At 37.9% G+C, this 23,771-nt stretch overlaps 1 protein-coding gene across 3 annotated transcripts in view; it reads right to left on the bottom strand.

Moving 5' to 3' along the window:
- Positions 1-23,511, bottom strand: part of TBC1D8B (TBC1 domain family member 8B) — an 86,819-nt gene extending 63,308 nt beyond the window's left edge. For 2 of the 3 annotated variants that reach the window (XM_036460735.2, XM_036460736.2), the window contains exons 1-5: positions 23,213-23,511; positions 10,391-10,501; positions 3,476-3,594; positions 2,756-2,981; positions 1,653-1,893 (exon numbers count right to left, since the gene is read on the bottom strand). In XM_036460735.2, coding sequence (XP_036316628.1) covers positions 1,653-1,893; positions 2,756-2,981; positions 3,476-3,594; positions 10,391-10,501; positions 23,213-23,342 — 827 coding nt within the window. In that variant the 5' untranslated portion in view covers positions 23,343-23,511. The remainder of the gene's footprint in view (positions 1-1,652; positions 1,894-2,755; positions 2,982-3,475; positions 3,595-10,390; positions 10,502-23,212) is intronic. The other variant, XM_045570467.1, reaches the window with a different exon arrangement.
- Between the last annotated feature and the right edge of the window lie 260 nt (positions 23,512-23,771).

Below are 23,771 nucleotides of genomic sequence, written 5' to 3'. Positions count from 1 at the left end.
ATCCTATCCTACCCCGGGCCTTGCAGCTGCCTGAGCAGAGGGCGGGGACACAGCCTGCTGTTTTGGTCATGACATGACACTGTAATGGGTAATTTGCATATTTCTCTATTATTAGGATAGATGGCTAAAACCAATCTCGGTGACAGTAATCATTATATCTGATTATCAGAAAATCATAAGTTACCCATTTCAAACAAATTAATGAAAATTTATGGTACCCAAATTTAGAAAGTTAGTGCATAAAAAGTAATATTAAAACTAAAACATTGCATAAAAGATAAATAGTGCACAAAAGATAATATTAATGTTTTAAAAAGTCCAAATTAGAAGCAAGATAAAACAACACTGCTTGCACAGTATTAAGCACCATTAGGTGTCAATAAATACAGATTACTTGTTAAGTTATACATACATATATAAATAAAAAACAATTGCTTAAAATAGAACAATTTTCTAAAGGCATTCAACATTTGAATTATGCAGCAATGTCATCTGGGGTAGTAAGTAAATTATGCAAGTTCTAACTCAACAAAATTAAAACTAAATTCATCATTCCAGCATACCCTATTTGAATATAAGATACTTCATGTTTTTCAAAATAATTTTGATAAATATGAACAGAAAACCACATTAATTATAACTCAAACTGTAATTCAATGGGTTATTTCACTATTATTTAAAAGGATGAGGTCTATTCATATCAATGAAATGAAGTTCTGGATATTATTTTAAGGAGGGGAAGCAAATTATAGAATAATATGTGATAGCAAACCAAATACATATAGAGTCCAACAGCTTTTAGACATATACTTCTGATGCAGAAACTAATTAATTATTAATATTTATTTAGTGCTTTATATTTTACAAAGTGCTTTCACATAATATATTGCTCATTCCTTATAAGTACTCTCTGAAAAAACAGAGGTCCTGAGTGATTATGACTTGTCTAAGAGTTCCTGCCCTCTCCTTCTAAGCACTATATTCTCCACTGACTTCCCAAACTTGCCTCTTCATAAAAATAATGCCCTTTGCCCTAGCCAATTGGACTGAGCGGCTAGAGTGTTGGCTTGAGGACTGAAGGGTACAGGCTTGATTCTGATCAAGGGCACATACCTGGTTTGGGGGCTTAATCCCCTGTGTGGAGTGTGCAGGAGGCAGCCAATTAAAGATTCTCTCTCATCATTGATGTTTCTATCTCTCTCTCCCTCTACCTTCCACTCTGAAATCAATAAAGATATATTTAAAAACATAAAACAACAAAACAAGAAACAATGCTCTTTATAAATTATTTAAAAATAATACATTTAATAATTTCAGACCTAAAAGTAGACTACTCATACAGAAATTTAGAGTTAGATTAACCCTGCACATATAAATCTCTACATTTCTAAAGGCACTCCATAGCAAATCCTACTGGTTTCTCAAGAAATAATTTTCAAACCTAACTTCAATTACTTCTTAGGGCTAAATTTCATGGAGAGAACACTATTTGTGAAATGCATATAAATAAAGAAAAAATAAATAAATAATTACCCGCCACCCCCAAAAAAATCACATAATACAGAACAGTTAATTTTTAATGCTAATCAATGCTACCATTCTTTTGTCAAATAATATTTTTTAAAAGTAAGTATTAATTAAGTTTTGAATACCTTTTGGTGATTTGTCGAGGATCATCAAGAATTGGGTCATTATCAAATGTTTCCTTATCAAAAAGTCTCTTTACAGCATAGTTGGCTAGCTGTTCCATAAGAAGATATGTTTGGTTAATATGCAAAAACATCGAAAAATAGTGACTATCCCCTTGGGAACACACATGAATACTCTCTGTCAATATGACATTTGAAGTCTTTTCAAGTTTTGAGACCGCATCCCAGGAGATAATGAGTTTTACTGTAAATAAAAGTTATAAGTAGATCAGATTAATTTTGTAAATGTTCAGTAATATTTATCAATCAGGTCTTTGGAAAGAATAGTAACATACTTGAAAAATGCTATGAACAACTAAAATATTTGAGTCCAACACTGGTTATAATTTTGAATCATAACCACAAACATACAATAATTGGTGAGTCTAGGAATAGATATAAATTATTCTGTTACTTTACATACAGTGGTACTATGTCTACTATATTTATATTGTATGTTTAAAACAAGGATTAAAGCATAGATTGAGAAAAGTAGGTAGTTTAGAACAATGGAAGAAAAGGAGTTATATGCTAGATCACCATAATTTCATATTCATTCACTTGCCACCATATACAAGACATTATGCAGTCTATACACAGTTTTTATGGTTCTATGTTAAATAACCAGCCTTACAAGGATTCTTTTTCTAAATGATGTGAACTTGTTTTATTTTTAGAAAGAGGGGAATAGAGAGGGGAAGAAAGAGGGAGAAGGGGGAAGAGATATCGAGAGAGAGAGAGAGAGAGAGAGAGAGAGAGAGAGAGAGAGAGAGCGCGAGCGCGAGCATTAATCAGTTGCCTCCTACAAACACCCCCACCACAGATTGAACCCCCAATATAGGAATGTGCCCTGACTGGGAATTGAACTAGGATCCTTTCAGTTGCACTGGACAATGCTGCAACCAACTGAGCCATCCTGGCCAGGGGTAGATCAACTGAATTTTTAATGTACAGTTTAATGAACATTAATATCAATCCTATTACTTTATATACAACCTAATACCACTACAGAGTTAATAAGTCAGTCAGAAAGTTCGAAGTCATGGCAAGCAATAGAAACCACTTACTTTCTGATCCCAACAAAAAAGAATAGAAGCTCAGGAAGTTGGTGCTAAGATAGAGCCAGCCCTGACAAGGAACCCGTCCTTTCCAATAACTGCATGAGTAATAGGTCACTAATTTTTCCTGCTCTGGTAAACCAAAACATTTTTCAAATTTCAAGAGAGTTTCTCGAAATTTCTCAGGATCATCTTCTTTTGCAAAAGAATGTTTTCCCTCTTCAGCAATTAATCCCTATGGGAGACAAAATATTTTCTGAAAATTAATCATTATCTAACAACAAAAATTTCATATATTTAAACAGTTCATTGAACACAACTGTGTATACCTACACATGTACAGATATCATATGTATATGTATGCATATTACATACTTAGGACAGAGGTGAGATTTTCTTTAATTTTGTCATTAGGCTTTTTCTAATGCCTCACAAAGAATTATCACAAATACAGGTGCTAAATATTATTTTGATTGAGTGAAGTGTTCACTCAAACTCAAAACTCAAGATATTAAAATGAAAATGTCCCTAAGAGCACTCACAAGGGCACAAAAACTAACCACTGACTTTGCAATTTTTCTTTAGCACTGATTCTGACATTAATATGTGTGCTTCTACCAATCCTGAAAGATGCCAATACAACATTGACCTTCCATGCAGTCTTTAATCCTTAAATAAAAGGGTCACAATTTTTGTATTCCATCTACAAATTATATCCAGGCCACTTACTCTTATCTTTCCTTGTACAAAATTAGTAATATCTTCACTTGAGTCAAACACAGATAAGGTCTTCATGATGTTTTGTTCCAACCAATCCCAATGCTTCATTATTTCTTCTCTGTTGGCTCCTGATTAATAATGGAAGATAATAAAAGACACAAGAAAAACTCCACAACAAAACTGCTCAATATTTACAAGCTTAGTTAAAAAGAAATAAAATTATAAACTATGCTCTTCTCAAAAATGATATTCATAAAAAGGTATTACACTTATTCTCTACTTCATCTCTACATGTGGGCATGAACACTATTTATAATAATAAAAGCATAATATGCTAATTAGACCCAGACATCCTTCTAGACGGCCTTACCATGCACGTGACAACCCTAAACACATTGTATGAATGTAGATTTCAACTGTGGCAATTCAACTTATTTTAGAAGGTATGAAGCCTTTGCTCAGAGCCACCCTTAAATTAAAAGGCCTGTCACTTAAAAGAAATTTCATGGAAGAGATTAGAAACCCTGTAGCAAGATTAAATCCATGTTACCTGCTGAATCAAGGTTAGGTGGCTTTTGGGGGGTTAGCTTAAATAAATTAAATCTGGGTTGCTTTGGCCTGAAGAACACTGCAATATCAATTTCTGCATTTAACCCATATATCTTTAAGATCTCTCAAGCACTGTAGATTACACAAATTTCAATCAAAAGAAATACCCTGACTTCTTAGTATATTTTGTAATATATAGAGAGTGACACTTAAACATTTACTGAACCTGCAAAATTGCCTAATTCAGTTAGAATCATATTCATGCTTTTAAAGTAAGCATACCAAGTGCAATATCTTTCTTTAATGAATGACAAATAAAATTCATGGAAAAATTTTAAGGCCTTTATTTTGGTCTTTTATATAAAGGAAAACTTCATTAGTAGGTAACTATTATATTTCTGCATCAGTGCAATTTGGGGGTTAAGTTATATAATTATTCTTTTAAAAAATAAAAGTGGAAAGGACATTTTTTTCTACATAATTTCAACCAACCAAGTTTAGAGTTGAGTTTACAGACATCTCATAATATCAGCAGGTGTAGTGTCTTCTTCATTTAATTTAAATGATGTTTAAAATGAGAAAATGTTCACCTTCTATACTAAAGGAAATTTAGAGGGAGATGTAAAAAGCATGTCACAAATCTTTTCTTTAAATTTTTTAATTGATTTCAGAGAGGAAGGGAGAGATAGAAACATCAATGATGAATCATTGATCAGTTGCATACTGCACAACCCCCAAAGGGATTAAAGCCCCAACATAGGCATGTACCCTGACCAAGAATCAAACTGTGACCTCCTGTTTTATAGGTCAATGGCTCAAACACTGAGCCATGCCAGCTGTGCAAGCCACACATCTTTAAAAAATTAATTGTATGCTGTAGCTATATGTTGATGCATTTGAACTATCCAAAAGTCACATGAATTTTTTTAAGTATATCTACTTGAAAACAGAGGTGGAGAAAAGAAAGAGAAAGAGAAAGGACAGTATTTCAACATTAAAAAAGCTAAAAATCTGGGATTCTAATTTAGAGCAACATTATAATAGCATCATAAAAAAAGTAACATACTGTCATGGTGTTTTTAAGATTTTGAGTTGCTTTATTAGGAAGAATCTAAACTGCTCCAGGAGAAATGAATATGTAGGATTGCCTGAAAGATGTCCTTTCATATTTCAAGTACTTCAAGGATATGATGCCTTTTGTGAGAATGTAGGTGTGCAACTAAAAAGGATTCAATTTTTCAGGCTTAGAAGTTTTGGGCTTGATTCTCCTCATGTGAGTTATTACAGATAAAACAGTATTTTATGGGGAAGTTCTCATCTTCCCTACAGTGGGGTGAATAAGTAAGAATAAGTTGAAGAAAGGAGTTATATAGCAGTAGCAATAATGAAGTTATTCAGAATTAGGACTGATGGAATACGTGTTTCAGGTCCCTCAACTGATCAAAGTTTTATTTTCGTTTATTATATAACACTAGAGGCCTGGTGCATGAAATTCATGCATCAGGGAGGGGGTTACCCTCAGCCCAGCCTGCACCCTCCCCAATTTGGAACGCTTCGGGAATCGGGGGATATCCAATTGCCAATTTAGGCCCGATCCCTACAGTCAGACATCCCTCTCACTATCCAGGACCACTGGCTCTTAACAGCTCGCCTGCCTGTCAGCCTGATCACCCCTAAACACTTCTGCCTGCCGGTCTGATCGCCCCTTAACTGCTTCCCTGCTGGCCTGATAGTCCCCAACTTCCCTCCCCTGCTGGCTTGATCACACCCAACTGCCCTCCTCTGCTGGCCTGATTGCCCACAAGTGTTCTCCCCTTCAAAAACCTGGTCGCCCCCAACTGCCCTTCCCTGCTGGCCTGGTCACCCCCAACTGCCCTCCCCTGACAGCCTTATGGCCCACATCTTCCCCCCCTTGCTGAGTTGGTGGCACCAGGATGGGGCCTAAACCAGCAGTCGAACATCCCCCAAGGTGTCTCAGATTGGAGAAAGTGCAGGCTGGGCTGAGGGGACCCTCCACCCCCCCCCCACACACACACATGTGCATGAATTTCATGCACCGGGCCTCTAGTGTTGAATAAGATTGGTGAAAGTGAAAATACTTGTCTTGTTCCTATTCTAAAGGGAAACTTTTTTTTTTTGCATTGAGTATTACGTTGGTTGTAGGTGTGTCATATATGGACTTTACTATGTTTAGATATGATTCCTCTATCCCCACTTCACTGAGAGTTTTTATCAAAAAAGGGTACTGGATTTCATTGAAAGATTTTTCTGCATTCATGATAAGACCATGTGATTTTTGTTTTCCAATTTGTTTATATGATACAACATGTTTATAAATTTGAAATTATTGTACCAGCCACACATCCCTGGAATAAGTCTTCCTTGGTCATGTGTGTATGATCTTTTTAATATATTGCTGGATTCAATTTACTAATATTTTGTTGAGGATTTCAGCATCTGTGTTAATGAGGGATATTGGTCTATAATTCTCTCTTTGTAGTATCTTTGTTTTTAGAATTAGGATAATGCTGGCTTCGTAAAAAGAGTGTGGAAGTATTCCTTCCTCTTGACTTTTTTGAAATAGCTTGAGGAAAGGTGATGATAGTTCTGCTTTGAATGTTTGGTAAAACTATCCTATAATTCCATCCAGTCCAGGACTTGTATTTGTTGAAAGTTTTCAAATTACTGCTTTAATTTCATCAGCTGTTATTGGCCTATTCAGGTTTTCTGATTCTTCCTGATTAAGTTTGGGAAGATTGAATGTTTCTAGGAATTTGTCCATTTTTTCCAGGTTGTCCAGTTTTATGAAATATAGTTGTTCATAGTATTTGCTTACAGTCCTTTTTCCCCCCTGTGATGTCCATTGTTATATTGCCTCTTTCATTTGTGATTTTATTTATTTGAGTTCTGTCTCTTGATGAGTCTACCTAGGGGTTCAACAATCTTGTTTATCTTTTCAAAGAACCAGCTCTTGGATTCATTGATCTTTTGTACTGAATTTTAGTCACTATGTCATTAATTTTCACTCTGATGGTTATTATTTCCTTCCTTCTACTTACTCTGGGCTTTTCTTGCTGTTCTCTAATTCCTTTAGTTGTGGGGTTAGAAAATTTATTAGTGTTTTTTCTTGTTTCTTGAGGTAGGCCTGAAATGCTATGAATTTTCCTCTCAGGATTGCTTTCACTGTGTCCCAGAGGTCTTGTGTCCATTTTCATTTGTTTCCAGAAAGTTTTTAATTTCTTCTTTGATCTCACTGGTAACTTTAGCATCCATGTATTTGAGTGTTTTTTAGTTTTTTATTATAGTTGATTTTTAACTTCATGCCATTGTGATCTGAGAAGATGCTTGATATGATATCAACCTTTTTGAATTTGTATTTGTGTTATATGCTAATATGTGGTCTATCTTTGAGAATGTTCCATGTGAGCTTGAGAAGAATATATATTCTGTTGCTTTTTGGTGAAATCTTCTGTAAATATCAGTTAGATCTATCTGATCTAGTGTGTCACTTAAGGCCTCTGTTTCCTTGTTGATTTTTTGTCTTGAAGATCTATCAACTGATAGTGGAGTGTTAAAGTCCCCTACTATGACTGTACTGCTGTCAATCAATCCCTTAAAGCCCATCAAGATTTTTTTTTTAATGTAATTGGGTGTTTCTATGCTGGGTCCATACATGTTTACAAGTGTTATTTATATTTTCTTATTAAATCATTCCCTTTAGTGTTCTGTAGTGGTCTTCTTTGTCTCTTGTTATGGCCTTTGCTTTGTAGTCTATATTGTCTGATATGAGTACTGTTATCCTAGATTTTTTTTCCTTTCCACTTGCATGAAATATATTTTTTCTCATACCTTCACTTTCATTCTGTGTGAGTTTTTGTTCTTAGGCAGTTCTTTTGTAGACAGCATATCCAATATAATAAAAGGTTAATATGCCAATTGTCCCCATGGGCAGGAATTCGATCAACTGGGAGTTAGACATGTGCTGACCACCAGGGGGCGGCATGGAACATGGCAGGAATCAGCAATGGGGCACTGGCAGCAGGAGGCAGTGGAAGTACTGCTGGCCCCATGGGTCCCAATGAGGGCAGGACCACAGTGAGATGATGGATCAAGTGAGCGGGTGGCACAAGGCCAAAAATGGTTGTGAGCAGGGGCTTCAAATTGCCCCACTGATCACCACACAGACGGGGACAAGGGGAGAGGGGTGGGATGATGAGTGGGTGGTGCCAGGCCAAGGCAGGTGTGAGCTGGGGCCCTGATCACCCCACCGGTCACCCCGCAGATTGGCCTTGATTACTGGCCAAGCCCAGGGACTCTACCTGTGCATGAATTTCATACACGAAATTTGTGCTCGGGGGGATGTGTCCCTCAGCCCAGACTGCACCCTCTCCAATCTGGGACCCCTCAAAGGATATCTGACTGCCTCTCACAGTCCAAGACCGCTGGCTCCCAACTGCTAGCTTTCCTGCATTCCTGATTGCCCCTAACCGCTTCTGCCTGCCATTCTGATCACCCCTTAACCACTCCCCTGCCAGCCTGATTGTCCCTAACTGCCCTCCCCTGCAGGCCTGGTCACCCCTAACTGCAATACCCTGCAGGCCTGGTCCCTTCCAACTGCCCTCCCCTGCTGGCCATCTTGTGGCAGCCATCTTGGGTCCACATGGGGCCAGCCATCTTGTGTGTTAGAGTGATGGTCAATTTGCATATTACTCTTTTATTAGATAGGATATTACTCTTTTACTACAATAGATATGTATACATATGTGTTGTGTTCTCCTATTCATTCAGCTACCCTATATATTTTGACTGGAGCATTTAATTTATTAACATTTAAGGTTATTATTGATAGGTATTTATTGCCATTTTTATGTTCTTTATGCCTAATGCCTATGATCCTCTCTCTCCTTTTCTTCTTCTTAAAGCAGTCCCTTTAACATTTCTTGCATTTCTGATTTGGTGTAATGTACTCCTTTAACCTCTTTTTTTCTTCCTTTTTTTTTTTTTTTTTTTTTTTTGTCTGGAAAACTCTTTATTTCACCTTCAGTTTTGCTGGATTCAGTAGTCTAATATTTAGGCACTTGCTTTTCACTACTTTGAATACTCATGCCACACCCTTCAGGTTGAAGTGTTTCTATTGATATGTCAGCTGATATTCTAATGGGAAATCCTTTGTAGGTAAATTTGTCTCTTTCTTGATGCCTTTAAGATTCTTTGTCTTTAATGTTGGCCATTTTAATTACGATATATCTAGATGTGGGTTTCTTTGGGTTCATGGTGATTGGGACTCTCTGTGCCTCCGGAACTTGTGTGACATTTTCCTTCACCAGGTTGGGGAAGTTTTCTGTCATTACTTCTTTATTTATTTTATTTTTTTAAAAATATATTTTATTGATTTTGTACAGAGAGGAAGGGAGAGAGATAGAGAGTTAGAAACATCGATGAGAGAGAGTCATCGATCAGCTGCCTCTTGCACACCCCCTACTGGGGATATGCCCGCAACCAAGGTACATGCCCTTGACCGGAATCGAACCCGGGCCCTTCAGTCCCCAAGCCGACGCTCTATCCATTGAGCCAAACCGGTCTCGGCTGTCATTACTTCTTTAAACAGGTTCTCTGGTTCTTGCTCACCTTCATTCCCTTCTGGTATCCTTATAATGTTGATGCTATTCCATTTCACATCTATCTTTCTGCTTTTTAATTATGGTTTTGTTTTTTTTCTTTTTGCTGCTCTAATTGAGTATTTATTTCTACCTCGTCTTCCAATTTACTGATTTGATCCTCTGCTTCATCCAATCTACTTTTAATTACTTCCAACGTGTTCTTGATGTCAGAGATGTTATTTTTCTTTTCTGTCTGGTCCCAGTCCATTGTTTCTATTCCTTTTTTTCATGTTGCTATAATTTGGCATGGTCTCTGAGCCAGAGTCATGCCCTGGGAGTGGCTGTGGCAGTAGCAGAGGCTCTTTGGCAAGAAAAGTTTGAACCACTAGCTCCTACCCCAAGACTCCCATGCAGTCCATTAGTCTCTCTCTCTCTCTCTCTCTCTCTCTTTCTCTCTCTCTCTCTCTCTCTTTCACACACACACACACACACACACACGCACACACTTTCACACACTCTCCCTCTTACTCCTTCACTCTGGTCCTGCCAGCAAACATGTTGGAATCCCCTAGTGAGTCTGATCAATGTTTTATAAACTGTAATAATCTGTAATATTTCTTAAATAAATAATTAGATGCCTTCCTATTCTCTCATAGTAGAATCTGAGAAATTTAACTATTTTCTAAATCAAAACAACTGGGAAATATAAATATAGTTATTCAATTTATTTGTGTCTTTATTTATTTGACATATATGTTTTAAAAATCATACTTACCACATGCAATTGACAGGTAAACTTGAGAATCTGGTGTCTGGTGTAGAATACGAAATGGAGCTACTTTAGCAGTAGAGTCTAAGACTGAATCAAGAGTCCCAACCAGAAGCCCTGTTGTAATAAAGAAACTGATGAAATAAGGATTTTATAAGAGATGAAATCAATAGTACTTTAAATGACAAAAAATAATGGATTTACTTTTTAAAATTTCTAGCCCAAAGTTTCCTTATAGGGACCTTTCATAAAAATATATATATATATATATTCTGAATGAATATTTTATAGTGTTCCAATGTGAGTAGTGTTTGTTGAGAAAATGGTCTTTCAATAAAATGTCAGGCTTAATTGTCCAAATCTCAAGATATATACTATATCTATATCTATATCTATATATCAATATTTCAAATACATATAACAGGTTGTATATATAACAGGTAAGAATGTCAGAGGTCAGAGACTACTGGGTTTGAGTCCTCGCTCTGCTATGTCACTTATGTCAACTTGAACCAGTTGTACCTAACCTTTTCTTCATGCCCCTTTGCAAAATAAGGGGATTAAAATATAATCAACCACAAAGTGTTGTTGTAAAGATAAAGTTAGTTATTATTACATAAAAAAACAGAACAATGCTTACCATGTAGTAAAATACTTAATGTTAGCTAATACTAATATATAAGAGAAATTTAGTTATTTAAACAATTAATTAAAATGCTGAGGTAAAGGTATTTTTTAAAACAATTCTTATTTCTTCATTTGTAATTCAAGACTTTTGATAAGTTTGTTCCAATTTAATGACCTGATTATATTTCCTACTCCTCTGAAGAACAAAGTTTTCAGTTGTCTTAAACAACCAACTAATTTCTCCTTTAGGGTCTTTGTTAAGCAATTCTGTTTTACTTAGAAATGCTAACGCAAGTCTTCTAGCCCAGTCCAGCTAATCCAAATTCTACATTTTCTTCAAGACCCACTTCCCCCATGAAATCTTCACTGGCAACCCCAAGCACTAATGACTTCCCTTTTCTCAGATTACTTATAGCACTTAAAGTCTATAAAACACAACCTATATTTCTGATAAATTAGGCTAGTTATTACAACTATTTGTTAAGTGCATGAGGTATATTAATCATATCTTTATCTAGATTATTCATTTGCTGAAGATAATAACCACATCTTCTACCTCTGAGTTTGCATCTTTAATTGTCAACATATTTCTGGACACAACAGGAGCTAAATTGTTGACTTCATTGTATCAATGGGATGACTGAAATACATAAATCTACCTTCCTTTTTGGAAATTTTGAATGGTTGAGTATTGGTTTTGCTTTATGAGGCATTTATCTTTAATTTGGATTACATATTTTTTAGAAAAACATTAAATCAATTATAAAGCAGGCTTTTGGCTATTTTCCTAGCTTTACCCACTTAAAAGGAGTTAAGATTTCAAGCAAGCTTTGAATGAGAATATGTATGCGTTGGCAGATGTGAGATAGGAAGTTATAAACTTAGAGGAATGCAAATTAGAATAATAGAAGATAGAACAGAGAGATAAAGAGAATTTTGGCTTAACTGAAAGGAAAAGGTGGAAGTGTAGATGTAGAAATTGATAGAAAATAAAAACAGAGGTCACAAAAGCAGCATAATATCAATTAGCAACCTGACAGATGGTTATTAATCACTTGACAAAACTGTCAAAATAAAGGCATTATACTTTCAAACAAAACCACTTATTAAACACAGCCCTGTTTGAGTTTCTAGATTTGCCTCACAAGAATTTAAATTATAAAAAAGATTTCAAAAAAGTATTTTCAAATTTGCAAGGAAAATAATTTATTCCACCTTTACCACATTTTCAATAAAACTAGCTCAAACCCAATTTCCTTATTTATATATACCAGAAAAAAAGTAGTATTAGAAAAATGGGCCGGGACCGGTTTGGCTCAGTGGATAGAGCGTCGGGCTGCGGACTGAAGGGTCCCGGGTTCGATTCCGGACAAGGGCATGTACCTTGGTTGCGGGCACATCCCCAGTAGGGGTGTGCAGGAGGCAGCTGATCTATGATTCTCTCTCATCGATGTTTCTAACTCTCTATCTCTCTCTTCCTCTCTGTGAAAAATCAATAAAATATATATTTTTTTAAAAAATGGGAGAAAGAACAAAGAGGTAAAGAAAAATTTGACTTAGTTGAAAGATAACAGTGGGAGTGTGGATGTGTGAGGGGCCAGAGAAGGAGAGGCCACAGATAATCATTCCTGAGTAACATTATAACAATTAGTTCTCCCATAGAAGGTTTTGAGACTGTATAAAGTGGTCAAAACCACTGTCAAGAAAGGTCATTTCTTTCTGCATCAGAAATGTTTAAAAGTACCTTGCACTATGTAGAAAGGAAATTGCTTAGTTTTTGTATGTGCATTAAATCAGGCAGTTCGTATAAAACTATGCAACAGATAATTTGGAAGCTAGTTCTAAATACATTTGCAGTCACTTGGGGAAACTCTTCCAGCTCACTAAGCTATATTCATCAAGTTTCAGCAAGTCACTCAGGAATTAATATGTGCCAATGTCTGGGTTTTAAAAGTACAAGGCAACAAGCTGACAACTTTGGGTTGCTTTTCCACATACATAAGAGGTTTATCATCTGACAGCTTGGATATCCAAGGTCATGAGTCAGCCTACACATGGGAAGTCCTTTAGCCATGGTAAATCGGGAAGAGAATAGATATTGTCTTTCAGCTGCATGAAAAAACAATAGATTTAAAAATAATAAGAAATATCAGGAAATTCAAATCATCATTTGAATATCTATAACTGAGTAAGGTACCAATGTTCTAGAACCTGGTAAAGTTCTTTGGGGTTTCAGTAGCATCCTGCCATACAAGTAATACCAAACTTTTTAAAGAAATTCACCACCTTAATTGATGTTAAGTACTTTTTTATTAAAAGGCATAGCAACATAACAAAAGAAGCAAGGTTCCATAATTTAAGAAAATAGGCAATTTACAGGTGATGATTATTGTTCATGAACCCATTCTTTGTTTGATTTATTTATTTATTTATTTATTTATTTATTTATTTATTTACTAGAGGCCCAGTGCAAGAAAATTCATGCACTGGAGGGGGTTCCCTGAGCCAGACCTGCCCCCTCTCACAGTTTGGGAGCCCTCAGGGGTGGGAGGTGACCAGCAATCAGGAGAAGGCAATGTATCATCACCCCTCTGCTGCTGCCACTGCTGGCAGCACAAGCCTCGGCCAGCCTTGGTTACCTGAGCCTTGGGCGGCCATGGGCTATTGGCACCACCATCTTTGAGGGCAGGACAGTCAATTAGAATATTCCCTCCTTGCCGAAACCGGTTTGGCTCAGTGGTAGAGCGTCGGTCTGCGGACTGAAAGGTCCCGGGTTTGATTCCGGTCAAGGGCATGTACATTTGTTGCGGGCACATCCCCAGTAGGGGGTGTGCAAGAGGCAGCTGGTCGATGTTTCTCTCATCGACGTTTCTAGCTCTCTATTCTCTCCCTTCCTCTCTGTAAAAAATCAATAAAAAATATATTAAAAAAAAAAAAAAAGAATATCCCCTCCTTATTGGCTGTGGGTGCCACCATCGTTGAGGGAGGGGCATTCAATTAGCATATTCCCTCTTTATTAGATAGGATTTATTTTAATCTAACATTTTATTTTGAAATACTTTCAAACTCACTTAAAACTTGGAAGAAGAGTACAAAGAGTCATTTGTTTAGGAGAACAGCAATGGCCTAAAGGAGGAAGAATAGACAAGTTGACCTTGTGCCCCCAACTAAATCAACTAGATTGTCCTTAGACACGAGGGTTCACAGGATACCCCCTCGTCATCTATATTGTCAGCTCTTGCTGGCTGGACCCACACCTGCCTCGTGGAGGTGGTTGACAAACATCCCCAAAGGCCTGGGTCCATCAGTGCTCAGCCCAGGCCCAACACCCGCTATACAGGTGACAAGGTTGAGAGAGCCCCAAGGGGCAAAGATAACCTCTCCCACCCTACCCAGCACTGATCACTGTCACTGAATGTCTTCATCCCAAAGTCCAGGCTTCAGAAGTCCTGCACTGGCCAAGCCATGTTTTATTTTTAATTTATTGATTTGAGAGAGAGAGGGAAACACCAATTTGTTGTTCCACTTAATAATGCATTCACTGGCCCAAACCGGTTTGGCTCAATGAATAGAGCGTCGGCTTGGGGACTGAAGGGTCCAGGGTTTGATTCCCGTCAAGGGCATGTACTTTGGTTGTGGGCATATCCCCAGTAGGGGGTGTTCAAGAGACAGCTGATCTGATCGGTGAATCTCTCTCATCAATGTTTCTAACTCTCTTAACTCTCTCCCTTCCTCTCTGTACAAAATCAATAAAATATATATTTTTAAAAAAGAATCTTAGAACTTTAAAAAAAAAATAAATAATGCATTCACTGGTTGATTCTTGTATGTGCCCTGACCAGGGACCAATGACCTACCCAGCCAGGTCTCAAACCAAATCTTTTTGGCTGAAGATATAGCACCACTGACTTTACAGATGAAAAATATACTAATAGATCTTGTAGACCAACCTCCAGCATATTCATCTACACTATAGGATCCCTGATAGAAAGCCTAGCTTTGTCCTTTATAACCCCAGAGTTTATTTCTCTTAAGGCAGCCTATTGCATTTCATTAATTGGAAAGCCTTTTTAAAATATGGAAGGAATTATATATATCCACATGCTGGTTTCATGGGCTTGGTGATTTGTCCATAGTGCCCCATTTAGCTTTACCTGGTTAAATGCTCTATTTCTATCTTGAAATTCTTAATTTTTAAACAAAGAGCCCTGCTTGTTTCTTTTGTACTAAGCCTCACAAATTAGGATATAGTGGTTATAACTATAGGGTAGTAGGATAATGGGTAATATTTTCCTTTTTTTATACTTATACATATTGTCTGAAATTTTTACAATAAACATTTTTTAATCTTTAAGATAGAAAAATAAAGCTACTTCTTACACACTTAAAAAAAGAAGGGCAGCCCTAGCCAGTTTGGCTCAGGGGATAGAGTGTGAGCCTGTGGACGGAAGGGTCCTGGGTTTAATTCCAGTCAAGGGCAAATGTCCAACTTGTGGGCTTGATCCCCAGTAGGGGGCATGATTCCCTCTCATCACTGATGTTTCTCTCTCTCTTCCTCTCCTTTCCCCTCTGAAATCAATAAATATATATATATATATATTTTTTTTTTTTTTTTAAAGGAAAGGGCAGGGAACCCTGCCAGCCTGGCTCAGTGGATGCACATCGACCTACACACCAGGAGATCACGATTCAATTCCTAGTCAGGGCATATGCCTGGGTTGTGGGCTCAATCCCCAATGTGGGGCATGTAAGGAGGCAGCTGATCAATGATTCTTCTATCAATGATGTTTCTATCTTTCTCTCCCTCTCTCTTCTCTGAAATCAATAAAAATGTGTTTTTTAAAGAAGGTCATTCTTGGGATAAATAAAAGGTTACTTTGCAATTTGGGGGGGGTGACACAAAATATATTATACTGTATTAAACATGATGAGTCTTTAAATATGATTATAACTAACTTGTCTCCTCTTGCTTATTCTTCTCTTCTCCTAGGTTAAAATATATCTAGTCCTTTAAACTATTTTATTAGATTGTCTGGGCCTCTTATTATTCCTTCTACTATTCTCTTAACATATCTGTCAAGGTCTCTTATAAAATGTGTCATACAAAACTGAATACCAGATATGGTCTGAAAAATTGCAGGTTTGTTTTTTTTTTATATTAGGGCTTTGTGGCTCTATTAATATAATCTACTATCATACTAGCTTTTTTTTTAGCTACTACATCATATTATCATACTAAGCTTATGATCAACTAAGCTGTTTTGATCTTTTTCACAACTAGACACCAACCTAGGTATTCTGTCCTATACAATTAATTAAAAAACACACACAAAAAAAAAAACAAAAAAAACACTAAAAGCAAAGGCAGGGAGGCCAGAGGAGGACTTGGAGAGCAACAGTGAGGAATCCAACAGTGAGAAAGAGGCACCAGATGCTAATACTGCACTTCAGGTGAAGCCCTCAGGGAAAACCCCGCAGGTCAAAGTTTCCTCGGCCCCCAAAAAGGAGTCCCTCAGGAATGGGGCTGTCCCAGCACCCCCTAAGAAGGCAGGGCCTGCAACTGCCCAGGCCAAGGCAGGGAGGCCAGAGGAGGACTCGGAGAGCAGCAATGAGGAGTCACACAGTGAAGAGGAAGCATCTGCAGCAACAACACCAGCCCAGGCAAAACCAGTTATGAAAACTAAGACCAAGGCCTCCCAAAGGAAGGGCACTCCCATTACCCCTGCATCTGCCACAGTCCCCCCAGTGTGAGTGGGCACAGTGACATGGTCAGCATGCATATCCTCCCCAGCTGTGGCCAGTGGCACACAGACGCAGGGGGGCGGGGGATTCTTTAAGCAGGGAGGAATCAGAGAGTGAGGAGGAGGCAGCTCCTGCCACAGCAGGGGCACAGGCTAAGTCTATAGGGAAAAACCTGCCAGTGAAAGCTGCCTCAGGGCAAGGGACTGCCCTGGGACTCCCTGGGGAGGCAAGGCCCATGTTGGCTCATGTCAAAGCTAAGACCCTAAGACTCAGAGAGTAGTAAGGAAGAATCAGACAGTGAAGAGGCTTCCTTGTCTCCAGCACAGGTGAAGGCCTCAGTGAAAACCCCTCAGAGTAAAGCCCAGCCTGCTCCCACCAGAGTGGTGTCAACCAAAGGGGCATCATCAGCTCCCAGAAAAGTGGTCACTGCAGCTGCTCAAGCCAAACAGGGATCCCCGACCAAGGCAAAGCTGCCAGTGAGAACCCCCCAGTGCAGGGTCATCTCAGTGAGGGGCCAGGTGTCTGTGCCAGGTGTGGGGAAAGCAAGTAGCCCCCAGAGCCCAGGCCCAAGGACAACTCAGAAAGCAGTGAGGAAGAGATCAACATCGAGGGGTAAAACAATTAATTACCTACAAGGGAGCACCCATACGATTGTCTGCGGATTTCTCAACAGAAACTATGCAGGCCACTGTGGAGAACAATATGGAGTTTCCTCAAAAAACTAAAAATGGAACTCCCATTTGACCCAGTAATCTCACTTCTAGGAATATATCCCAAGAAGCTAGAAACACCAATTAGAAAGGATATATGCACCCCTATGTTCATAGCAGCACAATTTACAATAGCTAGGATTTGGAAACAGCCTAGGTGCCCGTCTACAGATGATTTGATCAAAAAACGATGGTATATCTACACAATGGAATACTATGCTGCTATAAAAAAGAAGGAATTCTTACCATTTTCAGCAACCTCGATGGAATTAGAGAACATTATGCTAAGTGAAATAAGCCAGTCAATGAAATAAAAATCCCACATGATCTCACTCATTTGTGGAGAATAAAGAACATTGTAAACTGATGAACAAAAAGATAGATACAGATGCAGTAAAGCATCAAACAGACTGCCAAATTACAGTGGGAAGGTTAGGGAGAGGTGGCGGAGGTAAGAGATTAACCAAAGGGTGTGTATGCATGCATATAAGCATAACCAATGGATGCAAAACACTAGGGGTGAGGGCATGTATGGGAGTAGGGTGGAGGTGGACAATGGTAAGATATTTACACATATAATACCTTAATAAAAAAATGGAAACAAAATAAAGATTAAAACATAAGAAACTATGAGAATTGTTACCATCTTAATTTATAGCATCTTCTTACATTGTAAGACTTGATGCATAATGTACAAAAAGAGCAGTCCCACAGAAACTAAAGAAAATAACAGCATTTGAATTTCTAGGTGCAAAGCAATAAGTAAGTGTGGCCACAAATGAATAAATTCATATACAGTACAGTCCTTTAAAAACATTATTTAGAAAAACTAAAGCTGACAATTAATTTGGTAAGTTTAATATAAGAGGACAACAATTATAAAAATCAACAAATGTGATTATCCCTTGTTTTAAAAATTCACTTATTTTTACTGGAATGGGGGAGAAAAATGAGACCACCTCGGCTGGAGTGGAAAGAGCAGTAGAACAAAAATAACAAAGGTTTAATTCTCAGGTCCCTTTACTTTTCTATCTCAGGTTTCCATCTTCCATAGATGAGGTCACTGCTCTTTAACCTTTTCTAATTGCTAAGGGCACTATTTCTTGATTCTCTTATTCTCAATCATAAGTAAATGAATATGGAATAACTGCTAAGTCCCCAATAACTGCCATTTTTGGAATGTTATTCCTCCCAATTAGAATGCCTTTCCATCCCATCCCAGATACTGTTAGTGCTCATAGATGGCTGATTTAATTCAAAAACAATCCAAACTGGTTTTTGGCAAATTGTGCCACAGATGTCACACTGGAATTCTGCCAGCAGAATACCACCTATTGTTATTAACTACTATTTTTAGGAAATCTTTGTATCATTTAACAGGACATCTTATCAGCATACTTTACACCAGAGCTGGCCTTGGAAAATTGTTTTTGGAATTTCAAATACCCCTTATTTGTGACTATTTAAAAGCTACCCAAACCGGGCTGATATTATTGACAACCTTAGTAATTATATAGTTTGCTTACTTATTTATTATCTGTCTGACCTACTAGATTATAAACTGTGTGAGGGTAGGAATACTTTGTTTTATTCAACACTATATACCCAACATCCAGCACAGTAGCCAGCTACCACCCATTTCTCAGCTTTCCTTCACAGTAAAATTTCTAGAAAAAATTTATATATTTATATTCACTCTGATCCCAAATACCTGCTAGGCTCATATATTCTAGTCCCTCTGGTCTCTGCTCTTATATTACTTAATAAGCCTTCTCAAACCAAATTTTTCTAAAATACCTTCTCTATCCTTATACCTTACTTTATTTTTCCTCATATGGCTCATCACCACCAGCCATATAATACATTATTTTTTTATTTGCCTTCCTCAACTAATATGTTAGCTCCATGAGAACAGGGATTTTGTTTAGCTCACTGTTGTTATTGCTAGCACTTAAAACAGTGTTTGTTTGGTTTTTAGAAGGCACCTGTACTTATCTGTTGAATGAATGTATCTTGTTCCATTACATTTCCTTTTGTGCTTATATAGCAGCAGCAAGAGGTAGAAAACTGGGCAAATTTTCTAACACAAAGGTAATGTAAAAATCCATGTCATAGCTATACAACATGGTAAACATTACAATGCTCTTTATTTTGCTATTACTTTTTAACTTACTTTACAGCCATAGTCGTTCTACTACTGTACAACAGAGGTATGGGATTTCAACAACTGAATCTTTACTTCTTTAATTATTATGTTTTTAAAAACATAAGATAACTAAAGTTATATGTACTCTTTAATACCACTCAGTAAGACAACAAGTGATATTTACATCTGTAAAAGTTCTATTTGAGAATTTCAATTATTGTACTGTTGATATTTGGCTCTGTTGACTAATGAGTTTGCCCACCACTGCTCTAGGGTAACCCTTGGGGATAGAAAAGCACTCTGTGTTCCTGTTTGTCAGATCTTCCTAAATCCCATACACTAAAGTTCTTAATAGAATGCAGCACCATAATTCCACTCAGGTAGTAGCTCCCATTTGAAAAGCAGAGCAAATTCACTTGTACCTAATAAGCCAGATATGCATAATTATTTTTAATCACATAAAATGAGGTGCTAAATTTAGATGCTATAGAAGAGAATTATCCTTAATCAGGCAGGAGGAACAAGGGATAATGTAAGGTAAGTACAAAAAATCCTGAATGGTGAATTACTTATCTAAATGAAAGAAAATAACTATATTAAACTAATCTTATGTATAACAAAAATTTCCACAAGATATTTCACTCTGCTGGGAACCAGGACAATTAAGTAAGATAAAGTTAGACAAATGATAAATAATCTATCAGATATCCACCAAAAGTGTTTCAGAATTTTAAAAAGGACCTCAGAATTCTAACTTCCAAATTAGTCTCCTATTATAACCATACTAGGGTTCTCTATTGCTCCAATTCCATTATTAGAAAAAATAAAGTCACCAACTCCACAGTAAAAGTCATTACATTGCTGGTGGTTATTGCCAATTATTACAAGGCAAAGAAATGAAATCTTAAAGATAGTACAACTATTAATATTTTGAGATGGTCATTATCTTTTCTTCATCAAACAAAATGTATAAATGAATCTTTTAAAGGAGTAGAATGTAACACTGGGTTTTAGCAAACAAAATGGACAAAGGCAAGCTTATGCTGGTAATAGTCAAACTCCTGTGGGAGCTAATCCACATGTGGATGTGTAATAAAGCACAGCAAAGCTCTTGGCTTCACAATCTTAGTAAGAATAAGGTAATTGAGCAGCCATGAAAACTAGCACACACTTTATTTAGCTCTAGACACCCCCCCAAAACAAACACCTCTTGCCCTAGTTGGTTTGGCTCAGCGGACAGAGCATGGGCCATGAAAGGCTCTGGATGGGGCGCATGCGGGAGGCAACCAATTGATGGCACATCCATGTTTCTCTGTCTCTGTCTCTCCTCCTCCCTTCCAGTCTCTCTAAAAATCAATGGAAAAATATCCTTGTGAGGTGAAGATTAACAAAAACAACATATCTTTACTCTTTTCTTACCCATTGTTTAATTTACATGAAATATAGTGGCAGCTCTCACTTGGTAATTTCAAGCATCTTGACAATACCACAAGTAAAAACAATCATGCAGAGATATAAACTGACCACAAAAATTTGGCTATGGATATTCTCAACAGACATGTGTGGTAGAAATCTTGGTTCATTTTTTCAGACAAATCTCTTAGTCTAGAAATATGGGGAAGAATAAATGAAAGTGGATGGGTCAGAGATAAGAAACTGGTGCAATTGGTCTATGCTTTAAGAAAGCATGTCAAATGAAAAATCAAACACAGAAAACAAGGAGTGATCATTTAAAGGAAATGTGCAACAAGTAAAAAACCATTTAATATATTACAGCGATAGGATTCTCAAGAATGACTTGCCTATTATTTTTTCAGGAATATGATTGTCAAAAGGAAAATACACTTCTTAATTTGGGTAAATGTGGGCAAGAACATCAGAAAAATTCTGGTCAAATAGAATGATTGGGAAACAAAATATTATGCTGTAACACGGGGTTATAAGGATCTATTTAAATATATTTTGACTTGTTCTCAGTAGACTAAGAGGATAAATTATATCACTGGGTAATGATGAAGATTGATTCTCAAATTTTAATCTGGAAAATATATGTATCTGTTAAATGGAAAGATTCCTCTGAGAAATAACACAACTTTTAAAAACCAGAAAACTAAAAAAAAAAAAATGTTAATCTAATGAGGCAATTTTCTTTGCCATATTTTCTAAAGAGCCTTTTTAGAAGCTGGATAAGATAGGTCTTGCAAGATTTTTTTTTTAATGTCCTTGTAGAAACTCAAAATTATTTCCACTCTGGGTGTGGCTTGAAAAAAGGAAATAGCAGTACACATCTTAACAACATAGTACATTGATTTGGCACCTATTAGCTTTCATTTTATCCTCTCAACTCTTTGAGATAAACACCATTTTGCAGAAGAGGAAAAGCAATGTCATCTCCTCCAGGAATCTTTATTCAACCCTTCAGTTATTTGATTCTAATTATAATTTAGCTGGTTTACTAGTTACTGATTATAATTATAATTTGCCTGGATTACTGGTTACTTCCTCTTAGCCTGACCCTCTCCCACTTAGGAGGATTAGGCATTCCATGAGGCACCTAGTAGGCACTTATGGTTGAATAAATTAAAAAAAATTGATTTGTCAAATGCCATTTAACAAGAGATTCAAATGGGACTAAAAGGCAGAGTTTCTGATTCTTCCTTCTTTCTGCTACTCATACTGCCTAAATTAAGCCTGGTCTGCCACTTCAAGGCCACAACACCAAACTAGAATGTGTCACACACAAAAAAGAGCTCTGGTCTTAGCAATGTCCAAAACTCTGAATGCTCCTACCCCAGTGGAGGGGTCTGAAAATCAAATTCTTTGGTGGCTTTAAGCACTTGATCAAGGAATAGTTCTTGCTTTGTAAATCAAAGAATTGAAAGAAAGATGGATTAGGCAGGAAGAGTTAAAACTTCCGTTGCTTTAATTGGTTTGCTTACAATTGTGGAGTTGAAAGAAAGGGCAGTACCAAAGCACTCAAGACAGAAGTAAACTGCGATGGTTACTTAGCCCAAAGATTGAAACCTTATATAGACAATGTAAAAGATGCTAAATTGGAAGAGGTCAGCGATTTGATAGACCTCTCCCTCGCCCTCCCCTCACTCCTGACTCTCTCATTTGAAGCCAGTCCTTCAGAATGTGATGGGGCTCCTTCCTTTCTCACTATCCTCCCTGCCTTCTCCTTTCCCCCCCCCTCCCCACACACACTTACACTCCTCAGGGTAGTGATTATCAATAGGGATTTTGTGAATCTATTTAAGTCCAAAACTGCGAATTGGCCCCGCTCACCAGCCTAAACGCGATCCGTGCAGGTCTAACACTCATCAGCCCCCTCCCCCATGCGAAGCGACAGGGAAGGTACTTTGCCTCAGAAATAATCCGTCCTCCCTTTCGCTGTCCCATCCAAAGCGCACCTGCAGATCCAGGGGTGCATTCTCAGGACTCGAGGAGAGCAACGCAAAGGTGGTGGCAGGAGAAGAACCCCGGTCCTCCGCCCAGGGGTTAGGATCCGGAGGTGGGTGGCGACGAGTAACTGTTCTCCTCCCCACCTTCTAAGTACCGGCAACCACGGCCCGGAGGCGGGTGAGGGTGGCGACACCTTACCTGTGAATCCCCCTCCGCCGTCTTCCCCGTGGCCCCGACGCCGTTGCAGCACGAAGTAGTCATTGGACCTTTCCATCACCCACAGCTTCAGCGCATTTTTCAGGAGCACCTCCTCAGGCTTCAGCCACATCGTCAGGAACTTTGTGCCGCCCGGGAGCAGCGACCTAAATCCCCTCTTCACCTCACCTCCCACCCCTCTTTTCCCTTCTACTTTTCCTCCCACCAAATCTTCTTCTGGCAGCAGTGGCTCAGGTTCAGATCCTCCACACTTCCCCCAACCCTCCTTCTCCCACGTAGGCAGCGAGATCGCCAATTCCCTCCCACAGCGCTACCTCCGGACAGGGAAATAGTCCCGCTTGATTTCTGGGAATTGTAGTTTCCTACCCGCTTTTCTGTACTCATCCCACTGGAACGCAGGACTACACTTCCCATAATCCCCCGGAGTGAGAACTGAGTGGGGGTGCTTTCAAAGTGGGTCCCGCCACCAGTTAAGTGTATTTTGCCTATCTAAAATTTAAAGCGGGGTTTGTTTGTTTACTTGTTTGTCCAAATAAGTGAG

The sequence above is a fragment of the Pipistrellus kuhlii genome, unplaced genomic scaffold (assembly GCF_014108245.1).
Source record: "Pipistrellus kuhlii isolate mPipKuh1 unplaced genomic scaffold, mPipKuh1.p scaffold_m20_p_33, whole genome shotgun sequence".
NCBI classification, from domain to species: domain Eukaryota; kingdom Metazoa; phylum Chordata; class Mammalia; order Chiroptera; family Vespertilionidae; genus Pipistrellus; species Pipistrellus kuhlii.
This window is presented reverse-complemented; position numbering and strand designations above follow the sequence as displayed.